The sequence below is a fragment of the Leptonychotes weddellii genome, chromosome 4, assembly GCF_054177405.1.
Source record: "Leptonychotes weddellii isolate Sample4059 chromosome 4, ASM5417740v2, whole genome shotgun sequence".
NCBI lineage: Eukaryota > Metazoa > Chordata > Mammalia > Carnivora > Phocidae > Leptonychotes > Leptonychotes weddellii.
Window position 1 is genome coordinate 36,857,455 of NC_138372.1, and position 23,427 is coordinate 36,880,881.

At 36.1% G+C, this 23,427-nt stretch overlaps 1 protein-coding gene across 3 annotated transcripts in view; it reads right to left on the bottom strand.

Moving 5' to 3' along the window:
* The window catches only part of FAF1 (Fas associated factor 1), a 466,200-nt gene that overhangs the window by 316,377 nt on the left and 126,396 nt on the right, over positions 1–23,427 (bottom strand). For all 3 annotated transcript variants that reach the window (XM_081816911.1, XM_081816912.1, XM_081816913.1), the window contains exons 2-3: positions 16,799–16,845; positions 4,915–5,117 (exon numbers count right to left, since the gene is read on the bottom strand). In XM_081816911.1, coding sequence (XP_081673037.1) covers positions 4,915–5,117; positions 16,799–16,845 — 250 coding nt within the window. The remainder of the gene's footprint in view (positions 1–4,914; positions 5,118–16,798; positions 16,846–23,427) is intronic.

A 23,427-nucleotide genomic window follows, 5' to 3' on the forward strand; every position in this document is an offset into this window, starting at 1 on the left:
AGTTCTCTCTCAAATAAATAAATAAATCTTTAGGGGCGCTCAGGTGGCTCAGTTGGTTAATCAGCTGCCTTCGGCTTGGGTCATGATCCTCGAGTCCTGGGATCGACCCCCACATCAAGCTACCTGTTCAGCAGGGAGTCTGCTTCTCCCTCTGCCCCTCCTCCTGCTCATGCTCTCTCTCTCTCTCTCAAATAAATAAATAAAAACCTTTAAAAGAAAATAAAAATAAATCTTTAAAAAAAAAAGAAAAAGATTTGTTTGTGACCAACATGTCATGTATCCTGGAAAATTCACAAATCTGTGGAAATTTAACAACTTATGCCTAAACAACCAAAAGATCAAAGAAAAAAATCAAAAGAGAAATTAAAAAACACCTAGAGACAAATGCAAACAAAAATACAACATACCAAAAATTCAGGGATGTAGGAAAAGCAGGAAAGTTTATAGCAGTAAATGCCTACATTTAAAAAAAGAAGAAGAAAGATCTAACAAGCAACTTAACTTTACACCTCAACTAACTTTAAAAAAAGGAACAATCTAAGCCCAAAGTTAGAAGAAGGGAGGAAATAATAAAGATTAGAGCAGAAATTAAAAAAGAATAGAAAAATAATTTTAAAAAATCAGCAACACTGAGAGTTGATATTAGAAAAGATCAAGAAAACTGATAAACTTTTAGCCTAAACTAAAAAAAAAAAGAAGATTCAGTAAAAGCAGAAAGGAAAAAGGAGACATTACAACTGATGTCACAGAAATAAATATGAATATAGACACTACTATATACAATTATATGCCAACAAATGGGATAACCTAGTAGAAATGGGTAAATTCATAGAAACATATAACCTACAAAGACTGAATCCAAAGAAACAGAAAATCTAAACAAATCTGTAACTAGTAAAGAGACTGAATCAGTAATCAAAAACTTCCCAACAAAGAAAAAATCAGCACCAGATGGTTTCAATGGAGAATTCTACCAAACATCTAAAGCAAAATTAATGTCACTCTTTCTCAAACTCATCCCCAAAATCAGAGAGGAGGGAACACTTCCAAATTCATTTTATGAAGTCAACATTACCCTGATGCCAAAGCCAGGCAAAGACACTACAAGACAAGAATAAAAACTATAAGCCAACAACTGGATGAATACAGATGCAAAAATCCTCAACAAAATACTAGAAAACCAAATTCAACAGCACATTAGAAGGATCATACACCATAACCAAATGACATTCATGCATGTGATGAAAAGATGGTTCAACATATGGAAATCAATCAACGTGATACACCATATTAACAAAATGAAGGGAAAAATGTTACATGATCATCTCAATAGATGCAGAAAAAGCATCTGACAAAATTCAACACCATTTCATGATAAAAAATATGCAAGCTAGAAACAGAAGAAAATTACTGCAACCTAATAAAAGCTATATATGAACTGTCTACAGCTAGTATCATACTCAGTGGTGAAAACTAAAATCTTTTCCTCTAAAGATCATGAATGATGCAAGAATGCCCATTGTTGCCACCTCTATTCATCAGAGTATCTGAAGTCCTAGCCAGAGCAATTAGGCAATAAAAAGAAATAAAAGGCATCCAAATCAGAAAGCAAGAAATAAAATTATCTATGTTTCTAGATGATATTATACATAGAAAACCCTAAAGATTCTATTAAAAAAAAAAACCCTGCTAGAGCTAATAAACAAATTTAGCAAAGTTACAAGATATAAAATTAACATACAAAAAGTAGTTATATTTCTCTAACACTAACATCAAATAATCTAAAAAGGAAACTAATAAAACAATCTCATTTACAATACCAACAAAAAGAATAAAACACACAGGAATAAACTTAACCAAGGAAGCAAAAGATTTGTACAATGAAAACAATAAAACAATGTTGAAAGAAAGTACAGAAGAAACAAATGAAAAGACATCACATGTTCAATGGATTGAAAGACTTAATATTGTTAAAATATCCATACCATCCAAAGCAACCTACAGATTCAATGTGATCCCTATCAAAATCCCAATGGCATCTTTGCAGACATTTTTGCAGAAAACAATGTTAAAATTCATAAGGAACCACAAAGGACCCTATATAGCCAAAACAGTCTCGAGAAAGAGAAATGAAGCTGGGGGCCTCATACTTTCTGAATTCAAAACATTTTACGAAGTAATCAAGACAGTAGGTACTGGCATAAAGAAAAACATATAGACCAATGGAACAGAATAGTGAGCCCAGAAATTAATCCATGCATATGGGTCAAATGATTTGACCAAAGTGCCAATTCTACACAATGGAGAAAGGATAGTCTTTTTAACAAATGGTGTGGGGAAAACTGGATATCTACATGCAAAAGAGTGTAATTGGACCTTTATCTTGTTCCATATACAGAAATTAACTCAAAATTGTTTAAAGACTTAAACATAAGATCTGAAACCCTAAAACTCATAGAAGAAAATATAAAACAAAAGCTTCATACATGGGTCTTGGCAATGATTTCATGGATATGACACCAGAAGCAAAGACAACAAAAGTAAAATAGACAAGTGGGACTAGATTAAACCAAAAAGTTTTTGTGCAGCAAAGGAAACAATCAACGAGACTGTAAAGGAGAAAATATTTGCAAAGCATATATTTGACAAGGAGTTGATATTCAAAATATATAAAGAAATCCTACAATTCAAAAGCAAAAAAGTAAATAACCTGATTTAAAGATGGGCAAAGGCCCTGAATAAGCATTTCTCTAAAGAAGACATACAAATAACCAATAAGTATATGAGAAGATGCTCAACATCACTAATCATCATGGAAATCCAAACCAAAACCACGATGAGATACCACCTCATACCTGTTAAGAAGACCATTATAAATCAAAAACAAAACAGAAAATAGCAAGTGATGGCAAAGATGTGGAGAAATTGGAACCCTTATGCATTTTATATTGGTGGGAATGTTAAAATGGTGCACCCATTATGGAAAACAGTATGGACATTCCTCAAAAAATTAAAAATAGAACCACATATGATCCAACAATTCCACTTTTGGGTATTTATCCAAAAAAAACTGAAAGCAGAATCTTGAGATACTTGCAATCCCATGTTCACTGTAGCATTCACAATATCCAAGAGGTGAAAACAACCTAAATGTCCACAGATGGGTGAATGGATAAAGAAAATGTAGTATATACATATAATGGATTATTATTCAACATTAAAAAAAAGAAAGAAAATCCTGTAATATGCTACAACATGGATGAAACTTGAGGATATCATCTAAGTGAAATAAGCCAGACACAGAAGGACAAATACAGTATGATTCCACTTATATGATATATTTAAAGTAGTCAAACTCATCTAAGCAGAAAGTAGAATGATGGATGTCAGGGGTTGGTGGAAGGGGAAAATAGGGAGTTGCTATTTGATGTTTCAAATTTTCAAATTTCAAAGTTTCAATTACATAAGATGAACAAGTTCTAAAGATCTGCTGTACAACAATGTGCATATAGTTAACAACTGTACATTTAAAAATTGTACATTTAAAAATGTGTTAAAAGGATAGACACATTATGTGCTTTTTTACCACAATTTGGGGTGGGGAAAGGAATATACAGGGGGCATGGGAATGAGCATGGGAAAAAATGAATGAAGTAAAGAAATCTGGGCAGAAGAAGGTACATGTACAAAGGCCTTGAGTGGGCTAATAACCTATTCAAGGAACTGAAACAAGTCCAAAACAATTTAGGCATGGTGAGCAAGGATGAAAGTGGTAACAGATGAAAACCAGAGATGTAGCAGGAGCCTGATCAAGCAGGGACTTACAGGCCATGGTGAAAGATTTTAATTTTATCCTAAACCAATGGAAAGTTTCTAAATGGCTTTAAGTAAGGGAATAACAATCTGATTAGTGTTTGAGAATGATCAATCTTTTAACAATTTTGCTTTTCTCTGCAGTATACCTCTTCTTCTTTTTTTTTTTAAATAGGCTCCACACCCAACTGGAGCCCAGCACAGGGCTTGTACTCACAGTCCTGAGATCAAGACCTGGGCTGAGATCAAGAGTTGAATGCTTAACCTACTAAGCCACCCAAGTGCCCTCAATTAAAAAATTAAATAAAATTAGGTAAGAATCTTCCTTAAAAAAACAAAGGCAAAATTTCAGAAATATCTGGAATTTAGATTTAAGGCAAAATTCCATTAATGGGTCAAGTAATCTGAATCAAATATGAATTCAACATAGTTTCTCTATAGAAAAAAGGGGCACCTGGGTGGCTCAGTCGGTTAAGCGTCTGCCTTCGGCTCAGGTCATGATCCCAGGGTTCTGGGATCGAGCCCCACATGGGGCTCCCTGCTCAGTGGGAAGCCTGCTTCTCCCTCTCCCACTCCCCCTGCTTGTGTTCCCTCTCTCGCTATCTCTCTATCATATAAATAAGTAAAATCTTAAAAAAAGAAAAAGCAAAGAAAAGAAAGGAATCGGGTAAAATCTGTCCAATAATGGCAGTCATACACTTAAGTTTCCTTTGAAAGGATAGTATTGAAGCACTTATTCAACTTTTCTCTGATCTCTCATTAACCATAGCATGAAAATAGAATGAATTTCAGCGATAAAGTATAATACACAATATACTTAAAAGTTTGATTTGCATCTGCCCTAAAAGAGCATCTTATACCATTCCATATAAGTGGAACAAAAGAATTATTTTCAAACTTGCCTCAGTATCAACACAGTATTTTTTTTTTTTCAACACAGTATTTTAAAATGCAGCATAATTATCTGTATGGGAAATATCAGTTTCAATTTGCCTTTTTTCCCTTCTTATTGGCAGTCAACTCAAAAGAAAAGAATATAAACTAAAGGTTTACCTAATAAATTGTTTATTTATGAAGGCTTTATGCTAGGAAAAACCTTACCAACAGTACAGCTGTCTTCAAGTACCACATCAACATTTCTGTCTCTGTACTCAACCCTGAAGTCCAGCATCCGAGGTTGCCGTTCTACAATTTGCCTAGATGGCATTACAGGTCGAAATGCCGAAGAGGAAGAGGGAGCAGGAACTGAAGCTGGGTGACTTGGATCAAATGCAGGTCCTGGTATAGTCTCACCTCCATAGTCACTGAAATATTGACAAAGAAAGAAAGATTATCATCAACCAAATCATTACAGATTACCACTTAAGGACCCATTCCATATTTGGCTTGTGTTGGTCTTCCAATCAAATTTACCTACCTGTGCATCAAGGCCTAACTAAAGTTTTACTTCCTCCATAAAATCTTTCCCAGTGACTGAAAGCCAAATTACTCTCCCTCCCATCCCTGCCTTTCTATGTCTATTAGCAGTATCATACATATAATTTAGCATTTAATCAGAGTTTTGCCTTATGTTGTTATAATGTTAGTAAAACATTAATTTTGAATTAAGAACAGTGTCTTCTTCATTCACTTTCATTTGCTTACTGAAACATTATTTGATTAACTCTACTTTCCAAAAAACTCAGAAATTTACCATCCTTAAACCTCCATTCTATCATACTGCTCAGTCTTAAAAGATCATTTTTTTCCTGCTTTGCATAGAAAACAGATGCCATCAAGATGAAATTCCATTACTTTTTTGACATCAAATCCACAAACTAACCCGCATATGTACTCTTTTTCTCTTTCTATAAAACAGAGGCAACATCATTCTAAAACCATCTTCTAATTAGCTTTACATTATGGTATGCTTTTCCTTTCCAGTATCTTCAACATCTCCTTCTCTTCTGGATTCTTCTTAATAACATTTAAACATGTTTAAGTCTTAAAAAATAAAAATAAAATCTTTGTTCTGCTCACTTAATAGTTATCTCATTTCTAAAATGGGAAAATTAATTATATTTATAGGGATTAAATCAGGTATTTACATGAAAAGCTTAGCACACTGCCTGGTACCTAGTAAGATCTCAAACATCAAACTCAGTATATCCAAAGTTTAACTCATTAATGTTTCCCCAAGCCTGATCCTCCCTCCGTTGTTCCTCATATTAGCTACCCAAGCCAGAAACTTTCGGCATTATCCTTGATACCTTCTTCTCTCGCAACTCCCATATCTAGTCAGTCCTTTCAATTTTACCTCCTAAATATCTTTTACTTAAGTCATCCACCTTTCCCCTTTGAAGCTGACACCCTAGCGCAAGCCACAAGCACCTCTTACATGGACTGATGGAACAGCCTCCTAACTAATCTCTCTGAAGGTTCCTTTGCTCCCCTGCATGTCATTCCTTACCACCACAAAAATGAAATTATAGAAATGCCTTCATGTCATTTTCTTCAATATTCCCCTCTGCTCTTCATACAGAGCTAAAGAGGCATATAAGCCCCTATATGATCCAAATCCTATCTACCTCCCCATCCTTAGCTTGTGCTAGGCTATCTCCAATCTCTCTTTTAACAGCCATTAACAGCCTTTCATTCCTTCCGTCTCACCTTGATCCTTCCCATTTCATAGGGGAACACAGACTATTCCTTCAAAGAATATTCTTTCTTTCCCATCTCATCCCAATATTCTATCTTTCTTCTAGCTAATTATATTTACCCTTCATATCTCAGATTGAATCTTTTTCAACTCAGAGCATGTTTTACTACCTCAGACTGGTTCTAATTCCTCACCACTACCAATTATAATTGGTATTAATCATTTGACATTTAGGACCCCCCAGAGAATATAAGTTCCACAAGGGCAAAGTTCACATTTGTGTTTTTAATGGCTGTATCCTCTGCCTGGAGCTCAAGATTTTACAGAGAAAGTACTTAAATATTTAACAAACTAACAAGTAAAGGAATAATTATTAAAGAATTTGGCTTTTCTCTCACTTAATTTACATATATAGTCACTTTTTTTCCCCTCACTGGGAGGAGTAAGGAAGAAGAGAATATAAGGAATGCTTATAGGATGTCCACTGAAACATCATTTTGTATATATGTTCCACCACCACCAAACTACAAGCTCATTTCTAAAACATCTTTTTTCTCACCCTAAATTTACGGGAAAACAACAGATTGGGAACCTGAACAACAAAAACAAGAATGACCAAAAACACACAAATAAGCACTACTGATACCAACAAGCCAGGAAAAAATATTTACATTTACTTCACACTATTGCTCTGATTAGTGTTTACCAAATTTAGATTACAAAATTGATTTTTGTGAGTTGTGATCGTCTTTTAAAGAATAGGATAGGATACAAATGATCAGTACATGGCACTTAATAATTAGGACCAAGTATTGTTTCCCAAAACTTTTGATTCTGATACATATTTGCATATGTGTGTTTTGGATTCCAGGTATTTCTCATTGTACGTCATAGCCAAGAAAGTGTGAAAATGATGAGAGTTCAGATACTCTAGTAATCACTGATCCAAAGACAAAAACCTACACTTTCTCCCAGTTGTTAAGATTCAAGAAAAGTAATCTTAGAAGAGATGGAAAAGAAAATGTCCAAAGCAGGAAAGACTATCACTATTGGAATCCAAAGTGAGTATCTATGAAGAGAATGTGTGCAATATTTCATATCTCTCAATTTTGTCACAACTTCTCAGAACCTCGGAAAAACAGCTAAAGTTAATAGGCTGGTCCCTGACTTACTGTTTTCTTAACTACAAATTCATCCTTCTGTAGTCTATTGTGTGATGCTGGGGCTAGCATTCTGCAAAATTCTATTTGTCCTTTGGCATGTTTCCCCAATAGATTCTGCAAATAGGGGATACTATTAGATAGAGATCGTGTTACAAGGAGAGGAGGAAAGCCTTCCTTCTTCCTATTTGCATATACGTCTATCAGTATCATCCTGTAGCTTTCAGTCTCCTGGCTTTTTTCAGTATTCATATAACCAGCTTCTTGACATCCCCTCAGACACCAATAACAGCTAGAGAGTGTGCATTCCACAGAGGCCTGATCCTCACTCAGGTCCAAGGGACTCCTCGGAGCTTTAAAGTTCTGTTAATCCCTTTGACCTAGACCTAAGAGTGGTAACTTCCTGAAGCAGCTATTATACATAGGTTACTTCAGTTTTACTTTTTGCTCTTTTAGTCTTCCACACCTGTGTAACCAATCCTACACTAAACTTGAAATACCCAAAATTTTTTTTTGGTAATGGAGGTATCCCAGAAACAGGATTCAGGAATTGGTTTGATTACGTCCTTGACCTTCAATACACTGATGAGCTCTTTGCCAATGGAAAATGAGATACTAGTGATCATGCACTGGCATAATGATTAATTGAATTACCACTTATAGTTCATTATGATCACATACCTATTAAAACAAGTGCCTAAGGGGACAAATGACTATTTGACTTGGCCATTACGGTAGTAATGATAACAATAAAGACCTTGAGCTGGCTGCTTCTGGAAAGCTTAACAGAAGAAAATGACATACTTTAGGTTATTAACTTTCAGTTCAAGCCATGATAAGAAAGCTAGAGCTTTTGAAGTAGCACTTTCTTATTTCCCGTCCTCCAGGTATGATCCTACTGAGAATCAAACACAAAATTTAATTTTGCAGCTTACATAACTACAGTGAAAGCTGAGTACATATACTTTCTAAGCCTCTGTTGTGAAAATTACAGCACTGTTTTAGAAGGAGTGGGACCCTAAAATGTGGAATAGGGATACCCAAGTGGATTCAGATGAAGGTTACAATCTTGAACCCACAGAGTCCCTCTGAACCTCTTTTGTAAACAGAAACAACTCCTCTTCCCATGACTGAAGTTAGCCTCCTCTTGCCTGAAAACTGGTAATGCTCGGGCGCCTGGGTGGCTCAGTCGTTAAGCGTCTGCCTTCGGCTCAGGTCATGATCCCAGGGTCCTGGGATCGAGTCCCACATCGGGCTCCTTGCTCCGCAGGGAGCCTGCTTCTCCTTCTCCCACTCCCCCTGCTTGTGCTCTCCCTCTCTCTCTCTCAGGTAAATAAATAAAATTTAAAAAAAAAAAAAAAAAACTGGTAATGCTCTTACTTGGACCATTGCCTTGAAAAGGGATGCCTATTGTCGAAACCTACCCCCACCATTCCTTACTGCCTCTAAAATCAGATCTAGGCATGCTCCAGGAGAATAAGTACAGTGTCTTAACTGAGAGAGGGCTTATATCCAAAATAATTATAAGATTTTGATAAAGCAAAAACCTAGGGAATAGGTAAGGAAATGAATTTGAAGTGAATTTGACCAAAAGAGTTTGGATAGGGCCAAATATAACATGTTTGCTTAAGCAGCTCTAAGTCCTCTAATAGTTTGCTTGTTGACTGAATGAAACTTAAGTCCCAAAGGAGTCTACATTTAATGAGGATAAAATGCCCAAACTTTCCTGACAAAATGTAGAAGAAATTCAGATGCTTAGAAAAATAAGAATGCTCAAGTGGATTCACCATGCACAATCTGAACATACATACATCCTCCTACTACATCATCCATGAGGTCCCAGAGGACATTGCACTAAAGCATTAAGAAATACATTAGTAAGGGGGGAGGGGAGGTCTGCATTCTTGAAAAATTGTAGTGGCTGTCTTCCATGGGTTGGGAATGACATGAGGAGATGACACCACTGAATAAGTTTCCTTAATGGGCATGAGATCCCAAAGTGCTCAGGTCAAATGGCAGAATTTAGTAAGAAAAAGGTGGGAGCAATTATGTTAATGGACAGCATAGACAAGAAGTGGCAATCAGAAGATTTCAACCTGCAGAGATCTTTAGAAGTGTTTAACTGTACATAATTATTTTTCTTCGAGAGGGAGAGCAAGCACGGTGGGGGAGAGGGACGGAGAGAAAGGGAGAAAGAGAATCCTAAGCAGGCTCCACACCCAGCCCCACAAAGGGCTCAATCTCATAGATTCTGAGATCACAATCTGAGCTGAAATTAAGAGTTGGACGCTTAACCAACTGAGCCACCCAAGCACCCCAGAACATGATTATTTCTAAGGAACCAAATTAAGTCAACTGACTAAAATATTACTTGATCTAAAAACATTAGACACCCTAGAGCTGACAGCCTAAAACCTAATGTCTGTAACACAATGGGCAGTCATAGCCACTCTCAGTTTCCAAACACAAGTTGTTTCAGAGACATAAAGTCCCTGATCCCCACAAAGACCATGCAACAGAGCCACACATATGCATTGGAAATTTTCCTCTAAGACTTTTCCTAAGAGGCCTGCAGCCATTTACTAGGGTGTTTGTGTACTGATAAAAGGAAAATATCTAAATTTTTAGGGGATTACTAGATGTTAACTCTAAACTGATATTACTTCCTGGGGATATAAAAGTGGAAGATTATGGTGGTAAATGAAGTTTGGGCCCAAATCCACACATACCATGTTCAAACAATCTGTCAACCTACCCTGCAATTTCTTCTCCAGATTCTGAACGCATAACCGAAAGAGACATACTCAGTAACCAGCAGACATTCTATATTGACTTCCTGATCTGTGGAGTTAGGGTTACTATGTAGGAAGGGTTAGTAACAGGAAGCAACTGATCTTGCATATACTTTTTTTCTCTATATTAATTTGCAATCACCAAGACAAGCATTTTACTTTTACCCAGCAAGGTAAACAATATACCTTCACTGTCTTTTTCAGAGGATTACATCAACTCTCCTGCTCTCGAGCATAACAATCTAGTCTGGAGAGATCTTGATGACCTAGACATTCCACAAAACAACATTACATTGATAACAATGTGAATTGATCCTGAAGAGAAGAGTAGCAAGTACTTGGGTGCTTTGATAAGACACATGTATGATAGAGAGTAGAAGATACGTGCCACAAAAATGCAGGGGCCCGCCACCTTGGTGAGGTTTCTCAGGTCCAGTGATCAGAAGCAATCAGGGTAAAAGGCCAGTTGCTATATCTTGCACTTCCCATTGATAATAAGAGATAACTAAGTTAAATGATGAAGAAAAGATTTGGACTGGGAAAGGAAAAGATGTTTATATAATATACATGCTCATACCAACCAAAAACAAACTGCTAAAGCATTACAGCCCCCAAAGATAACCCAGGAAGACAGTAGTGAAAGAAAAGCTTCCTAATGGGGAGAACTTGGGATTGTACCACAGGTTGATTTTTTCATTTAGAAAGAGACTGCTTGAGGTACAAATCTATTTGAACCATGGACAACAGACAATAGGTTGGCCAGCTGATCAGGACTTGGAAAAAATAGAAGAAAAGTTGGGTGACAAGGGAATCTGGGGAAAAGATATGAAAACGGAACTTTCAGAATGGACACAAAATGTGAATATATGTTTCTGTGGGGGATGTTGCCTACAGGCTATCCACTGGAAAAAAAGGCTCTCAATGTGCATAAGATGACATTGTTCTATTGATGTAAGTCAGCTTACATTAATTATATATTAATTGCATTAATATATAATGTGGCCATGCCAATAGGAGTGGAGGTTAGACATAGATACAACATCAATTCCCCTTTATCAAGTCTGAATCTGGCTAGGGAAACTACCAAGTGTCTACACTGCAAACAACAGAGACTAATACTGAGTCCTCAATATGGCATCATTATTTAGGGATCTGGTAATGGATCATTTCTATCATGGAGGAGGGAGCAATATGTTCTCCCTTAAAAAGATACTTTTCTGGATATGAAATTGACTTCTCTGACAGCAATACTTCTGCCAGCACCACCATTCATGTACTGAGGGAACGCCTTATTGATCTAAGGCTTCAAACACAACACTGGTTCTAATCAAGGAACTCATTTCACAGCAAAAGAAGTGTAGTGCTGGTATCATTCGTATATACTGTTAGCCAGAAGCACCTAGTTGTCAGAACAGTGAATTGTCCTGCTGAAGACAGCTGGGAGACAACATACTCAAAACTTGGGTCTCCACCTTAAAGGATGTAGTGTATGCTTTATATCAGTGACCAAAACACAGTGATATTTCTCATATTGCCAGAAAACATGGGTATGAGAATTAAGTGTCAGTAGTGGTTCCTTTTATTACTCCTAATAACAACAGAATTTTTGCTTCCTGCTACTGTGGGCTCTGGTGGTTCAGAGGTCATGGTTCCCAAGTATGTAATGTTTCCACAATACTTTTCATAGAATTAGAACCTGAGAGCGCCACTTGGCCATTTTCTACTCTTCATATTACTGAATCAACTAGCATTAAATAAGGGGGTACGAAGTGAGGTGGGAGGTCCTGATTACCAAGAAAAAACTGGGTTGCTGCTATACAATGGACTATTTTCTGAGGCATTTCCAATTATGAGTTAGTGGAAAACTACAGCCAATTTAAAAAAGGCAGGTCCACTGAGGATTCTGACTATTTCAGAATAAATGTTTGAGATGTCCCACCAAGTAAAGAAACTTGACTATCTGAGTTGCTGGCAGAGGGAATATAAAGAGTGGAAGAAGAAACTGGTAAATATTAATCATGGCCTTATGAACAGTAACAGTAACAAAAATGTAGCACCACACAAGTGTGTGCACAGACACACACAAAATTTTCTTCTTACAGTTTTGCACATTGATCTTAACACCAGTGACCTAGCAGTGACATTACTCTAACAATGACACCCACTTTGTTTTAGCATCAGCCACTGGTGTTAGCTTCTAGCTTCTTTCAATACTTCAAAACAAGCCTCTGCATCCTGCAGAGGTACCAGTATCAGCTGAGCAGGACTTCTTTCTCTTATGTCTAGGGTCAAGTTGCTAGGGCCCTTCCTCTGGGCTTCAAAGTCTTGTTAACCTCAATCTCTCCCAATCACTTTCCTTTTTTCTTCTAATACTAGGAGTGACTTTGTGCCCTTTAGTGGTTAGCAGGGAGCTCTCCCAGACAGACCTGTCCTAGAGCAGGCTTCCTGCAATACCCTGGACCCAGTCCACACAGTCCAGGTTGTGCCCACCCTACTCAGAGGATGCTGCAGCTGTAAATCTTCTCTTGACCTATGCACCATTCCTCAAGCATAGCAGGACCACCCCACCCAGAGCTGGGCCTGCCTGCTAGTCCAGCTGTTTCCTACGTCATTATATCTGAATTGTCTCAGTATTCCCTTTTTGCTCTTTCAACCTGCTCCACGTCTCTGGAACTGATTCCCTATATGAAATTCCCTGTGTTTGAAACACTCTAGTGTGCCTTTTTTTTTCTTTACCAAACCCTAACTCTAGGAGACAGTTTAACATTTCTAATCATAGCAGGCTATTTGGTGTGTTGTCAACCTAAGAGAATTTTTTAGAAAGTTTTCACTTGAGAATTTTCTTATTGGCTATAATTATTTTATTTCAAGATCAATAAAAAATAATGAATTTACAATCCAAAAAAAAAAAAAAAGAGAGAAAAAGAGAGACTACCAGTTAATGATCCTATCAATTTTGACTAATATTCAATGGTATCCATAGAGTACAAAGACATCCAAAATTGTTGACTAAAAAAAAAAAAAAAAGGTATTTTTAAGACTTCATCTATGAAGATACCATTCTATAATCTGATCTATTCACTATTCTTTTCTAGTTAATCAATAATTTAAAAAAAAAAAGACACTGATTGGCAAGGGAAACTCTATGGAGAAATCTATTTTAGATCTAAAGGTCAACTAAAGGAGTGTATTTATCCTCAGTCAACTTTGCTCTACAAACCACACATGTCATTGGAAGGCAATGAACAAAGCAAACAGAAACTCTGTACATGTTTATTTCAATTTTTAAAAAACCATCCCAAGGTAAAATTTCTAGGTACAAAAACAAAACAAAAACATGTATGTGTTTTAAAGATAAATTTGTCTTTAGAAAAAAATCAGATTCTTAAATGAGCATCAGAAAAGACAATAAATAGAAACTAACTGACCAAAATGGATATTATCTGTATCAAAAACCTCAGCATTTACATATTCTGAAAACCTAACAGCAAATAACTAGAAAAAAAATGCCTAGTCTTCTCTAGGTTTCCTCAATGAATTAAACAATGGACAAAGAAACATACAGACTGTCTGGGTCAAAAAAATAAATATGAGTTGACAAATACTACCCACTTAGTCAATGAGGAAAATTATACTACTGATTCATAAAATTTTTGGAAAATATAGCATTTGCTGTCTACTAACACAAGTAATACATTAGCACTTCCTTCTAACAATAACTGTCTCCAAAAATAATGTTTAAAAAGGCTCTGGACAATATGCTAAATAAATAAAGTATTATACCAAGATGTAGTAAATAAACATGCACACATTTGATGTTCTATGACTGAATGGCTTACATTTATGACAGCATAAGTCACACAGTATATAAAATGTTGTATTAGCAGTATGTCTAGTGAAATAAGCCTTGGAGGATGAGGCAGAAGACTTGCTTATATCCTGACTCCATCAACATCATGCTGTTATCATCTGGGCCAAGTCACTTCATGCCTTATTCTCTCTACCTGTAAAATGAGGGATAATAATATCTGCCTTTACTTGCTTACAACTAAAATAGTAACTGTAAAACAAAGCTATGGGAGAAAGATCTTATACACATGTATTAAATTCCAACTTTTTTACCCAAAGGAAAAAAATCTTTTAAAAAAAGGTATGACATGACTAGTTTGCTGACCCTGAATAGGGCAGAGTGGTATCAAAAAATGCATGGCTTTTAAAATGAGACAATACAGATTTCACCATGTACTACACTTGTGAGCTTGGACAAAACTATGTAAACTCTCCAACCTTAAGTTTCCTCACTATGAAATATGAACCTCTTAAGAGTTACAGTAAGTATTAAATGATGAAAAATATATCAATTACCTAGCACAGTGCCTTAAGCATTTAAAAAATGTTAGTTTCTTTGCTTTGAACTTTATGGGAACATTAAAAACCATATTCCCACTTTTGAATTCACACAAAAATCTGATTTCAAGAAAAGCTATAAAGCACAGGGATTGGGCTCTTCTCCATCCAAAAATAATTCATATTAAAAAATCTTTTTAGTAGCTCTTTCCTGTCGAAGTATGAACCGACAAATTAAGAGTCACCTGCATTCACAGACTACACTACAAAAGTCAAACATACAAAACAAAAATCCTTTTAACTACCTACATATACCATTCCTACTATTAAGTCTTCCACTTTCAGTGTTAAGCCAATGAGAAAGCAACAAAGAGCCCTCTTTCATTTTCCTCTGGTTAGGAGATACACAAGAGGAATTTTCAGTTACGTCAAGTCCACAGTGATTTCAAACCTAAATAACAAAGTTAGGAAGGGAGAAAATTGAAGACTATTGCTAGATACAACTGATTTTCTTCTATGCACATATGATTCATTCCTTTAATTAAACAAGCAAACAAAACAAAAACCTACTCTGATGAACGTTAAACTCCAAATTTTATAGTTTTAGAAATCAATTTAGTGCTGAATCTCTACTTATAAAATATTAAGCAAAAAGTACCATTAGTGACAGGAGAGATGGAATGTTTCCAGGGATGAGGAAATTTCTAGAGTTCACCCACAGCAAAATACTGTTAATTTTAAGATGTATCCAATATGTACTCAGAACCCAGAAGCTGAATCCACAAGGGTTTAACAAGCAAAAACTTTGGAACAGAAAGTGGAATAACATTTACTCAAGAATAAAACTGAAGCCATATTTAGAAGTCTAAAACCTTCTAAACCAAGGGAAAAAATGATCATAAAGGAAGTTCCTGTAATCACCTGGTTTGCTTTCTAGACAAGGGTTTCAATAAAACTAATGCTTTTGAACAACAACAAAAAAAAATTGGTACAGACTCTGGAAATCAGCCACATTTACTCTGGATGAAATTTTTTCTGACAGTTTTTAAAAAATGGTGGGGAACAGGTCTATTAATTACTAAGGGTAGTACAAGTACCAAACAGAATTTGCTTCCTTTCTAAATATACACAGTTTCCTATAAAGTATAGCACATTTTGCAGTTCATGGTGAATTTTTTGATGGTTTTGCAACAGCACTTTTCTTCCTCTCCAAAACAACCTCAGTCCTAGTCTGCTGTTTCTGTTTGCCTCATCTGCACTCAGCAGATCATGCTTCAGTGACTTAGAAATCCTAGCCACCAAAATTCAAGCCAAAGTTTGAATTGAGAAGAGAGGGGGGAAAAATCAAGTAATTAAACTACACTTGGAAGGGGGAATGGTTTTACCTCCTATGACTCTATAGTGTCCTCTTTTAATCCAAACCAGTCTCCAATTTTAAGGAAAGAAAACTTATGAAAAGTTATTTCTAATTTAAGGAATTATTTTGTAACTTATAGTTCTCTTGGCATCATCTTCCAATTTTACCCTCCGGCAATGACACAAAACCACGAAGACCATTCCACATGTTAACAATGCATTCTTCAGGTGAAACAGTTCAGTGCTTTGGGAAGTTTCATCAATTAAGGACTTATTCAAATTGTTGCAAATTATCATATACTTAATTTAGAAACCAAAAGTGAAGAAAAAAACAGAATGTAGTAAGGCTGAAGATAAAGCCTGGATAGGCAGACAATAACCATGCTCTAGAGCTACAGAGATTCAGTTCCTTCCATTTTATGAATTAGAAGATGCCCTTGAAAAGCTTTTTTAAAAATAAATTAAAACCACCATTAAACATAGTATCACTCATTTTGAAATAACCTTATACAGTTAAAAGTTGGAAACTTTAGGAAATTGATATAATAAAATTATCTGAAAGAACAGTAACTAATAGAGCTTCTACACCAAAGATCAAATGCTCTATCAAAAAGTTAAACAAAAAAATTAACAATTGTCTCTTTTTTGCTTGGCTAAATTCTCATCCTACCATTAGGCACTTTATAACATACCTTTGTAGAATGCCATTTTCCTGGGGTATTACACCATTGATAGCTGCCTGCAAACAAAAAACAGAGAAGACCATTAAAAAAAAAAAAGAACAAAACAGAAAAATGCTCAGGGATGTGTGGGGTGGAGAACACTGTACAGGGAAATAAGTATACTTTGAAAAATAAAATTTAGGGGGCGCCTGGGTGGCTCAGATGGTTAAGTGTCTGCCTTCGGCTCAGGTCATGATCCCAGGGTCCTGGGATCGAGCCCCACATCCGGCTCCCTGCTCAATGGAGAGCCTGCTTCTCCCTCTCCCTCTGCCTGCCACTCTGCCTACTTGTGCTCTCTATCTATCTGTCAAATAAATAAATCAATAAATCTTTAAAAAAAATAAAGTAAAATAATATAAAATTTAAACAAAATATTAAATGTTTCCTTAATAACACAAAATATTCTCTAAAATGTTTCTCCATTTACTATAATAAAACCGTATTTTAGGAAGCTAAAAAAAAAAGGCAAAACAAACCAAAAAAAAACCATGCATTTGGCTTTTAATACCCCCAAATCTTGAGTCATAAAAGGCTTAATTCCACAGTCTTCATTCAAGCAAAACACTCACAAAAACCAATGTTTAAGAACGTCAGAACAAGTAAAATCAGTACCTTAAAATAATAGTTTTAACTTATTTCCTTCTTCAGATTGAGAGGAGAGAGATATAAAATCACAAATGAAAAATTCCAATAAGAATTTAAAAATGAGCTCATGGAATAAATTCATTCTTTCATGTTATAATTATTATTCTTAGTAAAAAGAACATTTAAAAAGAAAAAACATAGAGGCAAGAGTTCTTTGATAAACACAATACCATGATTGTACCAGGTTACAAAAGGCGGCAGGAGTATCACGGGGGAAGTTTCCTTATATAAAACAATCCTGAAGTTGGCCTCTAAGCTAACAAGTCACCAGTTACTTAGAACATAGCACAGACCTGACATGATATGGACATTTTTGCAGGATACTAAGCAAGCAGGCTGCAACATCCTGGATTGTAGGCAGTTCATTGCAGGGTAACAAAGATTCTCTGGAGGAAAAAACTTTGCCTTTCCAAATTTGCCTCTGCATCATAACAACTTCTTCCCTCCCCTTGCCCATCCAAGTCCACATCAAAATGAGAAAGAAAAAAAAAAAAAAAGGTAACAGTTCAATGCTTTATCAGTTGCCTAGAAATCAATTCCCAAAAGGAGGTTGTGTTATTTTGTGAAACATTAACTTAAATATTTGCCAGAAGTGGGTCAAGTTTACAATGTTATTCTGTTAAATGGAAATAAAGTAGAATGTAAGATGCTTGCTATGAATTTTGAGAGCTGTAATGCTCCACTGGCAAAAACCAAAGATAACCACAGATTAATATAGACAGTGGATTCCACAGAACCCCGACAACTCTGGAGGCTCATAAATCCTTTGAGTCAAACAAATGCTAAAATGGGTTTTCAAAGCCACATACTCAATGGAAGTATCTGGCCTATTGCCAGATCAATTATCCCTTTTCTTTTGACAGCAATAGCTCCACATACAAATATCTCCTTTGCTAAAAAATAGAAAATAGTAAAAGAATTTTCTATGGTGTTGGAAAAGAAACAAAATACCAGAGTTTGGAAAGATTTTGTTCAAATTTTCACTCGGGAATGCCAAGGTATAATGGAAAGAATACTAAGGATTTACAAAGTCCAAGATTTGAAACCAGACTTTCCCACTTATTAATTTTATGACCTTAATATGTTCTATACTCACTGAACCTCTTTGAGCCTCAGTTTCCTCATCTGTATAACGAGCTAATACTATTTCCTCAGCCAAAATGGGCCTGTCTTTTTGTTCCTCAAAGGCATCAAGTTCTTCTATTTCTTAGGTCTTTTGAAGATACTATGTTTGTTTGAAATGCCTTTTCCCCATTTCTTGTCTGGCTAAATCTTAATCATCATAATTGAAATTTGTTAGATATACTTTTTCAAAGAATTCTTAATCAACCCCCCCCCATCTACATAGCCTTACTCTCACATAGAACTCTGTGCTTTTCCTTCATAGTAATTGTTAATTACTTATTTGGTGATTATTTGTTTTATGTCTGCCTTTCTCTGTAAGGTGTAGGCTATGTGACAGACAAGATAATAACAATTTTGTTCTTTACTTTATCCCAGTTGCCTAGCACAACACAGGCACTAAACGGCACTCGATACTTATTTGTTAAATTAATGATGCTAGAGGACTACAAAAAAAAACAAAAACAGAGGTGCCCAGGTGGCTGAGTCGGTTGAGCAACAAACTCTTGATTTCAGCTCAGGACATGATCTCGGGTCCTGGGATCGAGCCCCAGGTTGGGCTCTGTGCTCAGCAGGGAGTCAGCTTGAGGATTCTCTCTCCCCATCTCCCTCTGCCCCTCCCCACACTCTCTCTCTCTAAAGTAAATAAATCTTTAAAAAACAAATACAAAAACAAAAGTCACATGGTCAACACCTGACCAAGGCTCAGAAAGCTTCCTAGATGAAATAATGTCTCAGTTAAGACTGAAGAATAAGCGGGGTTACCTGGGTGGCTCAGTCAGTTGAACATCCAACTCTCAGTTTTGGCTCAGGTCATGATCTCAGGGTTGTGAGGTCAAGCCCCATGAAGGACTCCATGCTCAGCAGGGAGTCTGCTTAAAGATTCTCTCCCTCAGCCCCTCCCCCTGCTCGTGCACGTGCACACATTCTCTCTCCCTCACTCTCTCTCTCAAATAAATAAATAAACCTTAAAAAAAAAAAAGACTGAAGGATAAGGGAAAAGTAGTAAGATGGGGTAGAGGGCAATACTATGCGGAAGGAACAGTGACACACCTCCACTTTCCTTTTCTAAGACCTTAGATCATGTTAAATAATGTATCTGCTTTGGGGTAGAAAGTCCCTGACCTCAACCTATTTTGTACATAAATATGTAAAATGTAATCCAGAATGAAGGTACAATAAAAGTATAATTTGCTAAAGGAATATAGAATAGGGAGAGAGATTTTTGTGAGGATTAAGGAAAGTTTCAGAAAAGAGATGGCATTTGATCTGGACACTGAACAATGAGTGGGCATAGAAGCAAAGGAAAATTTCAGATGAGTTCAATTTTGAACATGTTAACTTCAAAGTGACAGTAGGATATCATTTGTTTACTTAACAAATATGTATTAATTGCCAACTATATACCAAGCTCTGGGCTAGGCAATGGAGATATACTAATGGATGTAACATAGCTTACCTTCTAGCAGGGACAAAAATATATTAAACAATTAATTTTACTATAAGCAGTTCAGGTAATATCCAAATGGAGACAAAAAGTAATTTAAAAATTCAGAGCCAGGTTAAGTAAAACAATATATGTTTAAAGGCAAATAAAAGCAGCCCTAAAAATATTTTAATTCCCTCCCCCTAATAAGCCTTCTTCTTTGGTGAAGAGAAGTTGAGACAGAGATAGAGTCTTGGGGAATTCATACATATAAGAAATAGAGGAGAGAAAGCTAAAGACAAAAACAAAACAATAAAAATAGAAGGGTTAGATATGAGGGAAAGACCAGGAATATGTCATAGAAGGGGCAAAGAAGGTATTACAAGGAAGGATTAGACAAAACTGAAAAATGTGAGAATAGTCTAATAATATGAGGCCTAAGAGATTATTAGACATATTTTTTAAGTTTTACTAAAAATTAAATTATAAAAGACTAAGAAATACATGGGAAATAAATTACAACTAACTCTTGAAATAGTGTGAAAGTATAAAAATAGGAATTTCAGTATAATACTCATTATTCTCAGTATAATACAGATTAGTTAGTAACAGACCACCATTTTTCCAGATGTTTCTTCAGTGATGCTTCAATGATTACATCACAGCATTATGATTAGCTTTATTCTTTTTAGATTTTTATTTATTTATTTGAGAGAGTGAATGAGAAAGAGAGCATGAGTGGGGGCGGGGGGAGGGAGAGGAAGAGAGAGTAGACTCCCCACTGAGCAGAGAGCCCAAAGTGGGGCTCAATCCCATAACTCCAGGATCATGACCTGAGCTAAAGGCAGATACTTAACCAACTGAGCCACCTAGGTGCCCCATATCATCAGCTTTATTCTTATTAGCAGCCTCCTCACCTGGCCAATTTCTAAATTACTGATTACAGATCAGTAAAACTAAATACTTAATACATTTAAGTTATAAGAATTTATAAACAAATAGAAAAAGAAAATATTTAGAATTTTATGAAAATAGAAATGATAAACACATTTTCATTATATATATATAATATATATATAATCATATATATTATTAGTTGATAGAATTAAAAATATAGGCAACTCTACATATCCCACATGTTTGGGAAGCCTGTGAAACTAAGAAAATAATAATTAATTGTAATACTGGCTTTTTTTTCTAGAGGGGGAGAGGGAGACAGAAAATCTTAAGCAGGCTCCACCCCCTGCACAGAGCCTGATGCACAGCTTGATCTCAAGACCCTGAGATCATGACCCAAGCCAAAATCAAAAGTTAGACACTTAACTGACTGAGCCACCCAGATGCCCCAGTAATACTTGCTTTGTTGTATCTATTAACCACTTTTTTCCATCTCCTAAAAATACTTAAAATATAGAAAAATACTTCCTAAATTAGTATACTCTTGTTCAATTTGAAATTATTACTCTATGGCATGTCAGAGTCAAATAATTTCAAAATGCCTCAAAAATAAACTTCGGACCCACAAAGTACTAGTATTTTAGCATTCACAGCTCTGATCTTGCCATCAAGTGAATTCTTCCAACAAACCCAGACTTTCTCTCATCCAATCATACTGATCCTTTATACAGAACATTCTCTTTTCCACCAGTTCAAATTCATTCATTCTTTTATTCACTGAACAGTGTTTTAGGACCAGAGGGAAAACAAAAATGACATGTTCCTCCCAGGACAGGCAGTTACAGAAACAACTAATTCTAATGTGAAAGACAATATGGGATCATGAAGGAAGGAATGTCTACTGTTGCCTAATAGAGATGAAGACCCAGATGTGAAACATTTTCTTCAAGAAAATTTGACTCACACCACCTTTTTCTCAATGATTTTTCTTTTTTTCAAATTTTTATTTAAATTCCAGTTAGATAACATACAGTGTAGTATCAGCTTCAGTGTACAATTTAGTGATTTAACACTTACATCACCCAGTGCTCATCACAAGTGCCCTCCTTAATCCCCATCACCTATTTAACCCACCCCCCACCTACCTCCCCCTCTGGTAACCATCAGTTTGTTCTCTATAGTTAAGAGTCTGTTTCTTGGTTTGCTTTAAAAGTCTCTATGATTTTCCATTTACTTACACAGCACTCATACATCTCATTCATTCATCTGAATATTTCATTTATTCATTCCAACATTAACCCACCCAACAAATATTTAGTTACTCACCTGGAACTATTCTGGGTACTGAGGAAACAACAAAAGTAGTAGATTTAAGTGTCCATGCTAAATTCACAAAATCATCTCCCCCTCATGTTTTTACCTTGAGTAGAGCCAATGAGAAGTTCTGGAAGAGGCCATTATTCTACAGCCATGAATTGTGGAATTTTCACCTTTTACCTTTTATAAGGATGAAACACTATCCTGTGTGTCTACTCTACTCTCAACATTCTACTACAAACAACACTATTTCAACTGACACCAGATGTGTGGGTTTTCTACACATCAAGCAATTCTGCAACACCAGCTACGTGTCCTGCAATTTAACTCAATTCTGACACTATCTACCTAGAGACAGCATTAGATCCCACAAGTTAAGGGCTCAGTCCCACAAGCCTACTCCCCCTTCAGATGCTAAGTACAAGTCCAGGCTGTTACCTGTGCTTCTGACCTACTGGCTATAAATCAGGGGTTCCCACAACCCTCTCTTCAATTCAATTAATTTGCTAGAGTGGCTCAAAGAACTCAGGAAAACATTTTACTTATTAGATTACTGGCTTATTATAAAAGGATATAACTCAGGAACAGCCAGATAGAAGAGACACCTGGAGAAAGGCACATGGGAAGGCATGCTGAGCTTCCATTATCTCTCTGGGCACACTCTCCCTCCCCACACCTTCATGTATTCACCAACCTGGAAGCTTCCCAACCTATATTATTGGGATTTTTATGGAGGCTTCATTACATAGGCATGAATAATCACTAATTCAATCTCTAGTCCTTCTCCCCCTCCTGGAGGATGGGGGGTAGGAATGATAGTTCCAAGCTTCTAATCATGGTTTGGTCTTTCTGGTGATCAGCCCCCATCCTGAAGCTATCCAGGAGCCAAAAGTCTCCTCAATAGAACAAAAGACACTCCTATCACCCAGGAAATTCCCCAAGGGATTTAGGAGTTCTACAACAGGAACCAAGGTCAAAAACCAAATATTAGAACAAAAGATACCACTAGATTCTTATCACTTAAGAAATTATAAGGATTTTAGAAGCTCTGTGCCAGGAACTGGGGGACAGAGACCAGTATATATTTTTTCTCTTATTTCACAGACCTCATTAGTATTATGTTAATCAAATGAGTTATAAGAAAAGGTCCATTTTGGAATGAAACTTTCTCAGCTATGCAAGTAAAAGGCCA